General features: G+C 44.3%; 1 protein-coding gene and 1 long non-coding RNA gene across 3 annotated transcripts in view; one reads left to right on the forward strand and one right to left on the reverse strand.

The window, feature by feature from the left end:
- Window positions 1–679: 679 nt before the first annotated feature.
- Window positions 680–5,831, reverse strand: LOC309535385. The gene is made up of 3 exons (XR_014221241.1): window positions 5,664–5,831; window positions 954–1,108; window positions 680–754 (listed from the first exon to the last, which is right to left on the reverse strand). It is a non-coding gene; the product is annotated as an uncharacterized lncRNA (long non-coding RNA).
- A 2,826-nt stretch (window positions 5,832–8,657) lies between these two features.
- Window positions 8,658–15,841, forward strand: part of KDM5B (lysine demethylase 5B) — a 49,648-nt gene continuing 42,464 nt past the window's right edge. For both annotated transcript variants that reach the window (XM_082228541.1, XM_082228542.1), the window contains exon 1: window positions 8,658–8,881. In XM_082228541.1, coding sequence (XP_082084667.1) covers window positions 8,744–8,881 — 138 coding nt within the window. In that variant the 5' untranslated portion in view covers window positions 8,658–8,743. The remainder of the gene's footprint in view (window positions 8,882–15,841) is intronic.

A 15,841-nucleotide genomic window follows, 5' to 3' on the forward strand; every position in this document is an offset into this window, starting at 1 on the left:
CTAATAGATAACCTATCCCTCTCTTAAGCAGAGGCCACTTTAAGGAGATTATTTGAGCTGTTACAAGAGAGATATCAGAACAGAAATATAGAAGTGTTTGCATAGCTTGTTGCAGATGGCAGGAGCTTTAAAGTGAATCTTGTGTCCTGCCAGGGTAGATACATATCTGGCTGCCAGTAAAAACTCCCTCCACAAATCCAATTGTTGATAAAAGCATGTGAAAGAGGACGTCCTCTGTATGTGTGGCTTGTTTGATTCTTAGATTTTTGTTTCTTATTGCCATTGAAAATTCTTTCTTCCCCAATCTGAGGCTGCTGCGTTTGTGTGAGAGAGAGAAAACTCTCACTGCCTAACATCCCACCCCATTCATCACTCAGCTTGCTTTGCCTGTATTCTGAAGCAAACTTTTGGTGTCCTAACGTTTGACCATTAGAGGCAAAAGCATCCTGTTTTATATGTTGCCATCTAGTGGAACATGTGAATAAGAACAGATCTGGTATCGTTCTGAAGAAGTGTGCATGCACACGAAAGCTCATACCAAGAACTAACTTAGTTGGTCTTTAAGGTGCTACTGGAAGGAATTTTTTTATTTTGACTATGGCAGACCAACACGGCTACCTATCTGTAACTAGATCTGGTATATGAGGAGTTTATATGATGAGTTGGCTAGTTTGCCAGAAATCATCACTTTACTATAAACACTACAAATGGTTTCCTGTGGATTCTTGTTGCCTGGCCGTTGCTAATCCCAAATCTGCAAATAAATCAAGATTGGATTATTTTCATTTTGGTTTCATATTCCATACATCCTACTTCTAAGCATCAATTCGTCCTCCTAGGATGGATCTTCATGTAGTAGCCAAAATAGAACCATCCACACATGAGTCTGAGATTATGAGGAGGCATGTATGCTTGGGGGAACCAATATCTATATATAGATAAAATAATCACACCATTTTACTCTTAATACCCAGCATCCTTCCAGGATTTGGTCTGAAGGCATATGGCACAGCCTCTTAGGTGATCTTTTGCACATCTCAGTCTGGTGAGATCTAACTCTGGCCTGGATAGGAGACTGCCTGCAAATCCCATTACATTGCTGCAATTTCTGTAATGGAAGAAAGGTGGGATAGAAATGTAATAAAATAATGTCAGACATTCACTGGCCTTCCTTTTGGCCCTTTTTGCATGCTTTAACTTGGATGGAATGTGTCCTTGAACTGTGATAATGCCTCTTGCATGCGTAGACGGCAAGACTGGCCTGCCTATGAGGTAGACTGAAGCAGCCACCTCTGGCGATGGAATCCTGTGGGTGCAATCACTGCAAACTCCTTGCCTACCACCTCACAAGATCTCACCAGAAGACACTGCCACTTAACCTCAGTAAGCATGACCTTTACAGGAGGTGGCATCTTTCTGTTTCGCCTCAGGCAGCAAAATGGGACAGGTGGAGAGACGTATGTAGAGATCATAGAATCATAGAGTTGGAAGAGACCACAAGGGCCATCGAGTCCAACCCCCCTGCCAAGCAGGAAACACCATCAGAGCACTCCTGGCATATGGTTGTCAAGCTTCTGCTTAAAGACCTCCAAAGTAGGAGACTCCACCACACTCCTTGGCAGCAAATTCCACTGTCGAACAGCTCTTACTGTCAGGAAGTTCTTCCGAATGTTTAGGTGGAATCTTCTTTCTTGTAGTTTGGATCCATTGCTCCGTGTCCGCTTCTCTGGAGCAGCAGAAAACAACCTTTCTCCCTCCTCTATGTGACATCCTTTTATATATTTGAACATGGCTATCATATCACCCCTTAACCTCCTCTTCTCCAGGCTAAACATGCCCAGCTCCCTTAGCCGTTCCTCATAAGGCATCGTTTCCAGGCCTTTGACCATTTTGGTTGCCCTCCTCTGGACACATTCCAGTTTGTCAGTGTCCTTCTTGAACTGTGGTGCCCAGAACTGCCCCAGATACCATTGATTTTTTTAGTGGTTGCCATTTAGCCTTTTGTGTAAAGCTAAGAGTTGCATCCATTGCTCTGCCCCCTTTTACTTATGTTCTCCATCCTGGTCTAAGGACACAGAACAGAGTGAAGAAGTTTGGCTAGAATTTGAAGGCCATGTCTGGTCCATTATATAGGAGTTGTAGGGAACCAGTCAGTGGGGGAAGTGGATTATCAATAATATGTTGGCCATTTCTGTTTGCTGTTTTTTTTTATTGCAGGAGGAGATTGCCTTGGAATTATTCAAGCCTTGGAGTCAGCTAGGAAGATGTTTGCAATAGAGCTAAAACCGAATTTCTCAATATGTCAATGGCTGTTGAAATTTTAAAATTCAGCTTTGATTTTGAAATTTTATTTCAAAATGTGAGTGCTTTAGACTGTGGGGGTGCATGCTCTTTTTTTACTGGCAATGCAATGTTTCTTGATTGGTTCCTGAATCCCACCTTAGCCCTTTCAAGAGTGGCCAATTGCCAAAGAAGACAGGGCTGCACAGCGGCGTAGCGTGAGTTGTCAGCACCCGGGGCAACGCAAGTAATTTGCGCCCCCTAACCCGGGGCAAGGCAAGTAATTTGCGCCCCCCCTAACCCCTAACCTGTGAGTTGCCGCTGGCGCTGCCGCCCAAACGACGCCGCTTGCCCGGAGGAGGAGGGGGGCAGAGAGGCGAGGAAAATGCAACGGCCCAGCAGCTGCAGCAGCACCGGCGGAGGCAGGGCTGTGAGGAGGGGCTGCCTGGCGCGTCCTCCGCGGCGAGCACTGAGAGCCGCTGCCTGCCCAGCGCCTTCAGCCCGGACGCGCGCACAGCTCGTCGGTTCCGCGAGACATGCGGCTCCGCTACAGCCTGCGCCCGAGGCTCTTCGGCGACTCCGGAGGCAGCGAGCACGCCCCCCCCAGATGTTGCGCCCGGTGCGGCCGGCACCCCTGGCACCCCCCACGCTACGCCACTGGGGCTGCAAACAATTGAGTAAAAGAGAGTCATTCAGGAAGTGTGACTAGCATGTGCTGAATTGACCTTGCTATTTGTCACTATTTTGCTTTGTTGCTGTTTTACAGTTATTGATTATTTCTGCTGCTTTTTCTGCGGCTTTCCTATTGTTTTTAGATGTTCTATGGTGGTTTTGTATTTTTATTAAATATGATTCTGTATTTGTCTAATGGAAGCTGCTTTGTCAGGATCCTAGTCCTAAAAGACAGCCTAAAATATCTTAACTAATAAATATTGAATGCCAAATATCAAGTAGCATTAAGTATTGTATACAGAAGTGCTGAGCATTGGGTGTCAGTATAAGGTCTACAGAGGAGGAATGGGATTTTAAGGCTGTGGGTTTATTTGTTTTTAATGCAGGCACATATATTTGACCTTTATCATGATCATACAAAAGCCTTCTTAGCATAATGCATTTGATGAAAGCTTTCTTTACATCTGTTTAATTCTGTGCATTCTCACTTGGAAATGAGCCACACTGAAATCACACGGAGGTTAGAATTGTGCTGTTACCTGGGCCTTACTTTCGGGCATAATGGCCCTTACTTCTGAGTAAACATATAAAGGATTGTGCTCCACTATAGCTTTTAATATACACATGCCCTTTTTGCTAATTTTTTTTATTAATCCATCATAAAAAATACTACTCCCCGATTCTGTAGACACAGCAACTAACTTAGATTACAGCTGTGCTGAACTTCACCCACAGTGTGTACTGGGAGTTGGGGCAACGCCTTGCTTTCCGTAACTCAGTAACTTCCTCGTGAAGATGACTCGCGTGGATAAAAGGCCCACGCTTTAGAGCTTGGCAAACCCGCCCCCACTCCACAGTGTGGAAACGACGTCCCCTCGAAATTCAGGGTGGCGCTGTAAGTTAAAAGACCTGATCCCATGTGGCTCGACGGCGAAGACTGCCCTTAAGCTGTTGCTATGCTGGAGAAGTTGCCTAGCGCATACTTAGGGAAGGGCGCGGGGCAATGGAGAAGTCGGGATAATAGAGGGGGCGGTGTCAGGACCGCGGAGAAAGAGGAGTGATGGCTGCAAGGTTGGACGGCGGAGGGGGGCGAGAGGGAGGAGCAGGCTGGCCCAGAAATGCGGGAGCGAATACACGTGTGCTACGTGCAGCGCCCGCTGCTCCCCTGGGTCCTAGAGAGTTCCTCAATGGGGAGCCACCTCCGTGGGGTGCTGTGGGGTGGCTGCCTTGTCGATCGGCTCTTTGGCTCCACCATCCCTCTTTGCTGGGTCGACCCCCGAGGGGAGCCTCATGCCTCGCCCCCCTCCGCCAGCCCAACACGCCCTCCCTCCCTTTGGTAATAATGCTCGATGTGTTTCTTTACCAATGGAGGCGCTTCCTTCGACTCCCCTCGCCGGCCTCCATAAGGCAGACCCCTGCCAGATGCGGAGGGGGTGGGGAGGGGGCCTGGGTTGCGTCCGGGGTGGGTTGTGCCTCCCTTGGAGAAGCTGACACCGGAGGGGGCTGCCCCTTCCCTTTGTCCTGTTCAGCGGCCTCGACGGGGGCAGTGGCCCGGAGTAGGGGCCCGAGGGGGTGTCTGTTTGCTAACCTGCACGCCTTTAGAGCTGCTCACACCCAGGATCACCCGGCCGAACCCCAAGTTCCTCACCCTCTCCCAGTTATGAAATTGGGGGTGCGGAGGCAGGATTAGAGTAGCATGGAAGACTACACGAGGGGGGGGGCGATACTCATCCGGAGGGTTGGGACAGCTGCTGCTGGATTGCTGGAAGTGATACAGGGGTAGGTGTGGGGTAGGTAGCGGAACCCACGAGCTTTGTGCAATACTAAAGGAGGGAGGCATAACTACTAAGGAGTTCAGGGTGGGAAGAGATTACAGTGGGCGTCTCCAGATTTGGAGTGTGTGTGTTGGGGTACAATTGAGAAGATGGCTTGATCTGTTTTCTCTTAAGCGTAGGAAACAGTAGATCCACCGCCGCCGCCCCCCCGGATACACCGTGGGTGTTTAAGAAGGTCTGGAGCGGACCACTTCAGCAACCTTTATCAGTGGCTCCATTTGGGGATGGGGGGGGGGGCGAGAAGAGGAGGAACCTCTTTTGTGCACAACTTTTGGAACAGTTCCAATATCTCCCCCACCCCCTTGGAAGGGAGCCCGGTCTTTGCTGGAAGCGAAGGGGTTCTGCTGGGGAAGGAAGGATTATAAAACGGGGGGCGGGGGTGATGGTGTCAGTTCATCTCATGGAGAAGGTACGGGGCGGGGAGGGGAAAGGTTGTGGCCCGGTGTGGGGAGAGGAGCAGCGACAAAGCTGCCTTTTTTTTGGGGGGGGGAGCCCCACCAGAGATCAGTGGGCGGAGCACTGTTAACAACTGCCAGCTCCCCGGTGGATCACCGCCCCTCCCCCTGAAGCGTGGCACCGTTTATCAAAATAGCCTAGACGTTAAGGCTGCAGCCTTACGCTCGAGAATAAATCCTATTGAGCTCAGTGGGGCCTACTTATAAGTAAACCCGTGGTAGGATTGTATGATAGTTGCGCCGAGCAATGCCCCCCCGCCCCCTTCCTCCCATCCAACTATTAATTCCCATTGTCCTGGGGACTCCAGTGATCTGCCTACAGTCCCCTCTGAACCAAGGGGCCTCCAAGTCTTGTATTAGAGCTAGGAAGCGACAGGGATAGCAGCGTTACAGTGAGCCCCCCCCCCTTTGCCCCACGCACTGCTTTACACTGGAAAGGGAAGGCTTCCCCACTGCACAGAGCCAGGCGCAGACAATGAAACAGCTCGGCCTCCCTCCCCCTCTGACGTCCCCCCAAGCCCTGGCCTATCCCAGAGAATAGAGAGGCTCTTTAAAAAAAGAAGTGCCGGCACTGAGGTGGCTGTCAGCTGTGAAGGATCCCTCCGCACATGTAAACATAGATCATAAAGGCGAAGAAGGTGGATTAGAGAGTAGAGACCCATGTGGTTGGCGTTCTCTGCATGGAGCTCATTAGCTTAGAGGCCTCTAGTGATCCCCTGTTGCTGGCGAAACTGAAGGGAATCTGTCATTGCAGCAGTCACGTTGTAGGTCCCCACCCCCATGCCACAAAGACAAATCCTAAAGTTTTGCACAACAGGACTAAAGGAGGAGATTGTGCCAATCCTGCGGTACTCCTGCTCTACTTAATTTAATAAGAAGTTTGAAAAAGGCCTTTATCTTTTGGTTGAGGAGCCATTAACTTATACAGAACATAATATTTTAGGGATAAAATAATTCTTGTGGTTTAATAATGGAATCCTCTCTCTCTCTCACACACACACACACACTTGGGATAGATTATATGTATCCTCATTTTATTCCTCATTAGTTCTAAATTTAAAACAGCAGTATTATTCTGAAGGAAAGACTGAAGATTGCAGTCTTGTAACAAAATGCATGGTACTAAAAATGATCCATACCTACTTGAAAAGCCACCCACAATTTATATCATGTGATGTTGACTATGGTGATCAAATGTATAATCTGTGCATGATTTAAAATGTACAAGCCACACAATAAACTTCCCTCAGTGTCCCCTTCTCCACTATTAGAGCTAAAATGCAAGCATAAACGTATCTACCCAGAAGGAAGTCCTACTGAGTTAAATGGGGCTTACTCCCAAGTAAATAAGTTATAATTGCAGCCTTAAGCATTCTCTTGGAATCAATACAAAACCACATGATTTTGATCATAGCTTTAGACAGAACTTTCCAAATTTTTCATGTTGGTGATACACTTCTTAGACATGCATCATTTCATGACAAAGTGATCCAGTTTTCCTAGCAAACCTGAGGTTAAACTAACCCCTTTCCAGCCCCAGCAGAAGCACTGGGAGCGTTTGTGCGGACACACCTACACACTGCAGCCAACACACTAATGTTTTGCAACACACAATTTGGAAAGCTCTGGCTTCTCTAAAGATCAGTATCAAGAAATACTTGGGTTATGGGAAGTTACAAAATTAAACAAATAACTGAAGTTGGTGGGCTTTACCCATAAGCCTGCATACAATGTAATCAGGCTGTTATTTCGTTTAATTTGAAAAAAAACAAAGGTAATATTAGAAATGCATGAGAAATAAAGAAAATAAATAAAACTAATGTGAGAGAAAACATACTGCTTAACCCTATTGGCTCAGTCTCCATTTTGAATTAGGAATGGTTTCCACATAAAGAAACTAAAATTCTATCTATGAAACAGTATAAAGTATGAATATAAAGCAAACCCAAACTCAGTTTTAAATGTCAGACTATTATTTGTTTCATATACTGTACCTTGCTGAGACACATTAATATATTTTTGACAATGAAATATTTTTAAAACAATGCATGGCTAAATAAAACCACGGAGTCCTAATCTTCCTTGCATGTGCATTATTCTCTTGTAGAATTAACTACTGCATTTGAAAACACATGTGGATCTGTTGTATGTTTATAAAAAAAGAAGGTAAGAATCCTGCCTATTGAAGCATATTTAAGCACGTCAAGCATATTTAGGCATATTTAAGTATTTCAACATTAAGCTATAGCACATTTAAAACATTTACAAGTTTTTCAGAATTATGTAATTGCTAATCATTTGGCAGTATCAATGTGAGAATACAGCATCCTAATAAAACAAAATGTGATTTTCATCCCACCATATGTGAAACAAACTTATTTTAAATGCATAAATATGTTGTGCTTTGTTTTAAAAGTGCCTGGGGCTGGCAAAATTAAAGCTACTTCACTTAAAATCAGCAAGAAAATATGCTCATAATCAGAATGTCAATCTTTGCACATTTGGGTGTTATCACATAAAAATGGACATTTTCCTGTTATGGACAAACTGTTCTGTCCTAATAGGTGCCAAGTAAGTCAGAAACAGCTATTTAAAGCACAGCTAGTTGAAACATTTTATTAGTTATTAATTATGGAAAAACGATGAAATTAAGTTATAAATACAGATTTTAGAGTGGAAGGCATGTAATGAAGATGATGATTGCTAGGGTTTCCTGGTTTTGTCAGAGAAACAAAATGGAGTGACTATGTTGAGTGTACTGTGTATCCTGAAACAAAATAATGGATACCCAGACGAAGAACGCGAATTGCAAAGGTGGCTCCTTTTTCCTCAGTCCCGTTTTGTCGGCAGACAGGAGTCCAAATAGACTCCTGGATCACTGGATCGATCCCACCAAAACAATGAAAGCCTACCATGGGGCATGAAGGCCTAATCTCGTAGGAAGAACACGCTCCCTCTTTCCAAAACAGACACATTCCCTTTGGGGGAGGGGGCAAGAAACACAGCTGAACCAGCCCCGGCTGCAATACTTTCTCTGCTCCTGCTACAGCCCCATTACTTTTCACGCATATGGGCCCCATGGGCGTAGCCAAGACGGGCCCTATACTCGGCCGTCCCAGAAGAGGCCTTTCTGCAAAGAGGAGCGAGCACGCCCGCACGCAGGCAACCAACCAACCAACCAACCAACCCGTGTTTTGCGCAAGCTCTTTCGGACGCGAGAGTTGGGCGTCCGCGAGCCAACCCGAACAAAGGGGTGCGGTGGAGAAAAGGGGCTGGCACCCCATGTGGCGTGGGGGAGCGGGCGGGCGGGTCCCTCAGGAGGCACTTTCCATAGGGCCGGGCCCCCTCCTCCTCGGGACTCTTTTTCTCCCCCTCCCTCGCTTTGGCGGAGGCACACGGGCCGTTCCAGAGGCGCTCGGCGACGCTTTGGCTGTTGGGGGATTGTTCGGAGCGGCTGCCTGACTCGGCGCTGCCCGTCCTGCCGGCGACCCAGGGCTGACCATGGCCGAGTTCCTGCCGCCGCCCGAGTGCCCCGTCTTCGAGCCCAGCTGGGAGGAGTTCGCCGACCCCTTCGCCTTCATCCACAAGATCCGGCCTATAGCCGAGCAGACCGGGATCTGCAAGGTGCGGCCGCCGCCGGTGAGTGAGCCTGGGCGACCGACCTGTGCGCCGCCTTCACCCCCCCCACCCCCAGCAGCGACGCCGCGGGCGGCCCAGCAGGAACCGGGGGGGGGGGCGTCTGCGTGCAGAGAGTCTGGGGGCAACAATAACATCACTTCCCCCTTCGAGCCTTTTGCCCCCCCCCCGCCGTCCAAGTTCCTAAAAACTCCCGGTCCCAAGACCCCTGCATTGGGGGGGGGGGGTCAGGTATCATTTTACACATCCCCACTCAGTAAACTTGTACATCTTCCGTCGGTCCCCCTCCCCCCTTTAATCTTCAGCGCGTCTCGGGGGGCTTCCATTCGCCCCCCCCACTGCACGCCTTCATGGGGGGGGGGAAGAGTCCCCCACCTCCACCCATTGACCCTTGAATGATGGGCAAGCGTTGGGTTTGTGGACGAGAGTCCTCAAAGGCGTCCTTGTCCCCATATGGACTCGCTTTGGAGGCCAGGCTGGCGTTTACCCCACAGAAACGGGGTCATGGGTTGGAGTGCAGAATGGCCCTCTTGTGTCGCTTCAGCCCGGCAGACTTTTGAGGTTTTGGCTCCCCGAGGGAGACCCACTCTAATATGGCTGCCAGTGAGCTTTCTGCCTCTCTCTCTCTCTCGCCTCCCTCCCTCCTTTCCTCTCCCTCTCTCTCGCCCCCATGGCTCTCTCACTTTGGCCCCTGGCTCCCTTTCTACTCGGGGAGCTCCCCTCCCGCGGCTCCCCCATCTCCTCCTCCTCCACCACGACCCAAATAAAGTTGCCTTGTGTGTCTTATCCCGCGGGTTGGGGGGGGGAGCAAGAAACGCACACCGTTCACACAGAGGCACGTTTCCTCAGCTGCTAGTTTTCCAAATCAAACGGGGAAGTTGGTCCCGAAGTGCTTCCTTTGGGGATGACTCGTCCTAGGGTAGCTCCAGTGGCGAAAGCCTCTCAAGACCCAGTTGAGGCTTTTGTTTCTCTGCACAGGATCATATTAGCAGCTAGTTAAGTAATAAGAGTGTAGCTTTTAGCATGAGTGAGGAAGGGGGAGGTGGAAGAAACTTTATTAAGGCTCAAAACCTGCCTTGCAAGCCCACTTTTAAATTGAGGGAACAAGTTTTACCTCACAGGCAACTACAGTGAAGAAAGAAGACATTATTTATTTATTTCCTAAAGACTTAATGCAGCAGAAGTAGTTGATTTTTTTTATGGCTAGAAAGAGGCAGCCATTGTCACCGTTTTACCTTTTTTATAGTAGGGTATTTTGAAGGTAAATAAGTGTTTGTTCCACATGGTTTGTCTAACAAAGTTTAAGCATTGTCAAATTCTTGGGGACTGGGCTACTAATATCAAGAGAAATACTTTAGAGCAGTCACTGTGTTAAAACCTGAGACAGCTGCTTGGGTGTTGCCCTCCATGTTGGCATTGTGGTTGAGCTAGGACTGTGGATTTTCTTATTTCCATGTTTTCTGTACCCACAAAAAGCTTTTCTGTGGCCACTTTAGTTCCATCTGGGTTAATTTTAATACTGGCACCCATATTTTAAAGTTGGGAATATATAAATAGAAGCCATTGAGTTTTCAGAGATATTTTCTTTCAGAATCCTAGGCAGACATGGCCACCATTTTAGAGTGCGATACATAGTGGGAAGGGTGATAAGTCTTCATCATTACCAGTATAAACAGACACTACAGAGGGCTATAGAAGGGGTGATTTTGAGCCACTAACTCAATTCAGTTTTTAAAAAATTGTTTCTCAGTATAATTTGCTTCAGCTTTATTACCCCAGTTATTTGCACTTCCTTTTTAAAAAAGGTAAACTGTGGTTGAGGAAGGATTTGAAGAAACAAAGATTTGTTTGTTACAAGGGGTATACACTACTTTCACTAAAAAGAAGGCAATCTTCATTTAGGGAGATGTATTGGTAAATATGGATTCAAACAACTTACATTCTAGTTAAAATACTTGAAATGTTAATTTGGAGCTGAGTATAAATGAGACATATTGATGAACTTGAGTTCTGCAATGAAACTTGAATTTTATTCATTCTCTGTATCCAGTTACATTTCAGTATGACTTTCAGTCCTAACTGGAAAACATAACTGAAGATTGACCCTTGAGTGAAGAAAGTAGCTTGTAGGAACTTTTCTTATTCTACTAGGTGAAATCTTGTCAACCTTTGTTCCTGTTAAATTCCATTTATTTCAGTAAGGTTTGTATGCAAAGAATGATTGGTGGGTGGAACTCACATATACACTTGAGTAGGACAGCCTTTTGATTTGAAAGTAACTCCATTTAATATATGATGTTTTAAAGTTTCTCTTCAGTTTCATTTTTATGTTTTAATTGTACATGTGTATGCATTAAAAAGTCTGTGGCTGAACAAGATAAAAACTGCACCTAAGATTGTGTATCATTCCTACCTACATGACATCCATTTTAAATCCCTGTGTTTGTAAAATTATTGTTGGTGGTTGGTTGTGGTTTTAGCCCCTTTGAATAGGGTGGAGGTAAAGTGTGTGTGTTATGTATGTTGTTAAGGCTGAGATGGCCTGGCTTGATTGTTTGGTCCCAGTGGTCCTACCAATCAAGATTTACTTTTTAGGAAAATAAGTCATGAGACATGCATTTCACAGAAATTACTTCAGGTTTAGGTGCGTTCTAGAAAGGCAAAGTATTGCCAGGCTGCCCTTTGAGGTGATTTTTTTAAGGAAGCACATACCACAGGCCTTTTATCATATGAAAGCATTGTGTCCCATACATTTGAGATCCTTGCTGGTAGGTGACACCATATTTATAAAAGAGCCTGCTCATCCCTGAGTGGGTCAGAGCACACAAAATATTGATGGCCCATGGATTAGTATCTAGACTATAATATGACCCTCAAGGACACAAGTTGGCCATCTCTGTTCCAAAGGATTCATTGCTGTTGTTTTTTGTCATTTAATTTTGGCAGCGCTTGGTAGCAAATAATTGTTTATAGGAGCCTGCTTTCTTGCTTCCAGCTTTACAGAGACAAAATGACATCCCTTTTGTTTCTGTTGCCTTGCTGAAGAGCTTTTTAAAAAGGGGGGGGGGAGGAGCAATGAGAATTGTATGTATGTAATAATCCCTCCAACCCATAACACTAATGCTTTGTTCTGACTCAAGATGCAGTCTGCTGCCATTTTGAATGAGGTACACTCTACCACCATGTTCTTTGAGTGTGTTTCTTTTAAACTTGTTACTCCAACTTTTGTTGGTTATATGAGCAGACAAATATTTTTAAAAGAGGGACATTTGTGAGAATTGTATGTTTTCAAATGAAGCTGTTGAATAATGAAGCACACAAAATGCCCATGGAATTTAATGTCGCCAAATAATGCTACTCAACACCTCATATTGGTGTATTTGATGTGAAATTAAACTCTGGACTGTAGGTTCCATCTGCTTTTAAACTGAAGATTTTTTTGCACTGGTCTCAGAATACTTAATATTATAGGCTGCAGTCCAGCACACAGCCTGATTGTGTGCTTAGGCATGCCTAAGACCATGGATTTCAAAGGGTTTAGATGCTCCTAACTCTGATCAGGGTGATTGTTACGGATAATTGAGTCTCACTGAAATTAGTGCAACTTGTGCACTGAATTAAATCTGCAGACTTAAAATCCTGTACACCAGGGGTGTGTGTGTGTGTGTGATAAAGGAAGCCAAAGAAGAAAAAATGGGGTGGTAACCTTTATATTTTTTTAAAAAGAAAAGAAATGCCCACACCATAAATTACCAGTCCAAAATGCCACCCAAAGGATAGTGGGTTTTGTGGACACCATCTGCTAAATGCCTACTTGTTGTAGAGATGCTGTAAAGTTAAGTGGGATGGATGATTGTTTCTCTGGAGCTCTATCCAGAAGGCAGATGAATCTTCACTCCCAGGCCTTCCCTGGAAAAGGTGCTGTAGCAAGCAAAGTTCTGAAAATTAAAGCTTGTTCCCAGCTGTAATTGTGTTGATGTCTAGCAAGCAGGTAAAATGACTTCCAGATCTCCAAATGTTTTTTTCCATCTGCACCAGAACTATAAAGGCAATGTTGATAATGTAACCGAAAACCTCCTTTCTGGACTAAGAATTCGTTTTCCTAATAGCCCAACCAGAAATCGTCAAATGGGAATGTTTGGATTCAAATAATGTTCATTTCATAGAAAAAAAGACAGTTAAAATGGCTTAAATGTGCACATTTCAGCATTTGACATTGCCTTCTTGGTGGCGGCACTGAAGTAGGTTGTTGTTACTTGAATGAGCTGGCACAAGCCTTGGATCAGACCAGGTTTTGAGCCTAACTTATTAACAAACCACCATTTGCCAAGTTTGTAAACCCAACAAACCACAATTTGTTTCTAACCAGGAATAGAAGCTTTACATCTTTCTTTTTTTATATGAAGGGGAAAGGAAGTGCACATACCTAAGATTTGTTTGAGCTTGTTCATGTAACAACACACTATGGTTTTTTTATTACCCCTGATGAAGCCCTTACTCTGAAAATAAAGAATATGCATCTTGCTTCCAATTTTATTTATTATCAAGTGATCCTTTGATGTGAACAACTTTTATTTAACTGGGATAGCAGAATCACTCTCAATATCACATGCCTTATTCCTTCCAGTTGTAGAAGACTTAATATACATACCTTCATAAAAAGGTGAAACTTAGTCTGTTTCTTAGGCATTTTGCTTCCTGAAATGAGGTTATGATAGTATTGTTTACTATTCTGTATGAAGTGTCATATCTATAGCAACATGGAATACAGTCTTCTAGCATTACCATAAGACGATAGCTTTCAATCAAGCTTGTGACCTCTTGACTGTATTTGCTTGGCATAGACATTGTACCTTTGACAGCAAAAACTGAATTCAACAGGTGCTTCTCTTGGAATGGAGTTAGGAGATCATGCATATTAGATTTTTGCTGTCAAAAGGGCATGATCTTTGCCAAGAAAAACACTTTCACCAGACCTAAACTTGCCAAAGCTTGGCACACTGGTACTTCGATTAAATTCCAGCAGTTTCCTGTGTCTATACATTCAGGTGGTATAAATGTTAATTTCAAAATATATGCCTTTCAAAATATGAACATTTGGAAAATCTGAAGCAGGGACCTACCTGCTGATGATGGACATTACCTTAAATCTAATCTGTATCTTAGTCTTCATATTCTACTGTTGGGATGGCACAATCAGATGAAAAACTTGTAATTCTGGAATAGTTTTCAACACTTTCCTTGTGCATGCTATTGGTCTCAAGAGTACACTCTTATTTTTGGGAGGTCCAACAAAGGGATGTGGGAACCAACTCTACATTCCATGACTTAAAATTGGGGCTGTGCAATTTTTTAAAGGATAGCTTCTGTTTCTCTAAGAAAATTTGTAACATGGTCCTTTTAAGTTTTCTTTTCAAGCCATTGTTAGTAAAGGATCACCAGTTGCATTGCAGTTCATTTGCTAAACACCACTTCTCTGAACTTGCTTCTTAGTAGTCTCAATTTGGTTGACTGGTTGTGAAAATCTGCAGTTCTTGGTGAAGGAGGATTTTCCCAGTTGCTTTCTTGCTCTTGGAAAGTCCTCATAAACCCAACATCCTACCTGAAGAAATCCCAGCCAACCTCTACCTTCAGGTTATATCCCCAATCTTGGTCTAACTATAAAAAACTTTTAGGAGTTTGGTCTAGGGCTTGATCAGTGATGCCTTATTGAGCATCAGTCCTCCCCTCTTTCTCAGAGACCTAGAAGTGAATTTTACAGAGACTATACCTCACATGTCTGATTTATATTAATGTAATTTAATATTGCAATTTCATTCCCAAGAGAAACTGGTAATACACAAGTCTTGCTAAAAGGGCATACATAGATCAAAGTGATTTCTTGTGCAAAACCTGTGCATTATTATCACATCCCTGTAGAAACATGTAGAAACCAATCTGGTTATTTGTATGAACTGTGGCATGCTGAGGCATGCCTAATGTGTTTTGAACCAGACAGAGACAAGTGAATGTACCTAAGGCAGTGAACACAGCCTGGAGTTGGTGTACTGCACAAACTAAGAAGCTTGGTGTACATACACACCTTAAAACAACCCGGGCTGGAGAGTTCAGTATGAAGCACTAATTGGGTAGTACTTGTAGGATGGCACTTGAATACAAAGTACTTTTTGTATGATCAAGCTTTTTTGGGTTATCTGTGTGGGGCAATTAAAAAAAATTGCAAATTTAGTATTTGAAATACTGGATTTATGCAGGTAATGAAGTTTTCAAGACTTCATTGACCCTTTTCAATGCTATTAAAACAATTCCAGAGCATGCCATCAAATATATCTTTTAGATATTCCTACCAGTAATTACCCTTATTATTATTATCTTTAAGTTGGCACATCACTGTTTTATACCGTGGACCATGTCTTTTCATGTTTTCTTATCTTGAAGGAACATACTGGAAAAATAATTTCATCACTGTACCACAGTCCCTCTCTGTCTGATGTTCATACAGCAAGACTCAGTTCTGTGAAGGAAAACAACAGTTTACCATTAATCCTGCTATATTAAGGAAAAGGACTCAAGCAAATTTTTGATTAATTTCATGGCTTTGTGATGAGCTAGAAATTATACACACAATATTGTTGTAGCTGATTTATAACTCATTCCAAAGTAGTTGTGGGGGTGACAGCTACTTTGCATAAGTGAAGAGAAAAGGGAGAACAAATGTGGAGAAAATTAACATAAATCAGTATTGGAAAAGTTAGCAATATTTTAAAATCCAAGTCAGGAAAAGGGATGATAGGTTTGCTAAATTTTCAGTGTGGTAACTTGTGTAAAAAGGCTATGTAGCAGAGAAAAATAGCACTTGCAGTCTACAGAATTGAAAAACCTTATGGAGATTTCAGAACATACACTTAACAGGAAACAGTGAGTTACCAGAGTGGGCTTGTATCAGGACCACTTTCTATATGT

This window comes from Podarcis vaucheri, assembly GCF_965113315.1.
Source record: "Podarcis vaucheri genome assembly, chromosome: 6".
NCBI lineage: Eukaryota > Metazoa > Chordata > Lepidosauria > Squamata > Lacertidae > Podarcis > Podarcis vaucheri.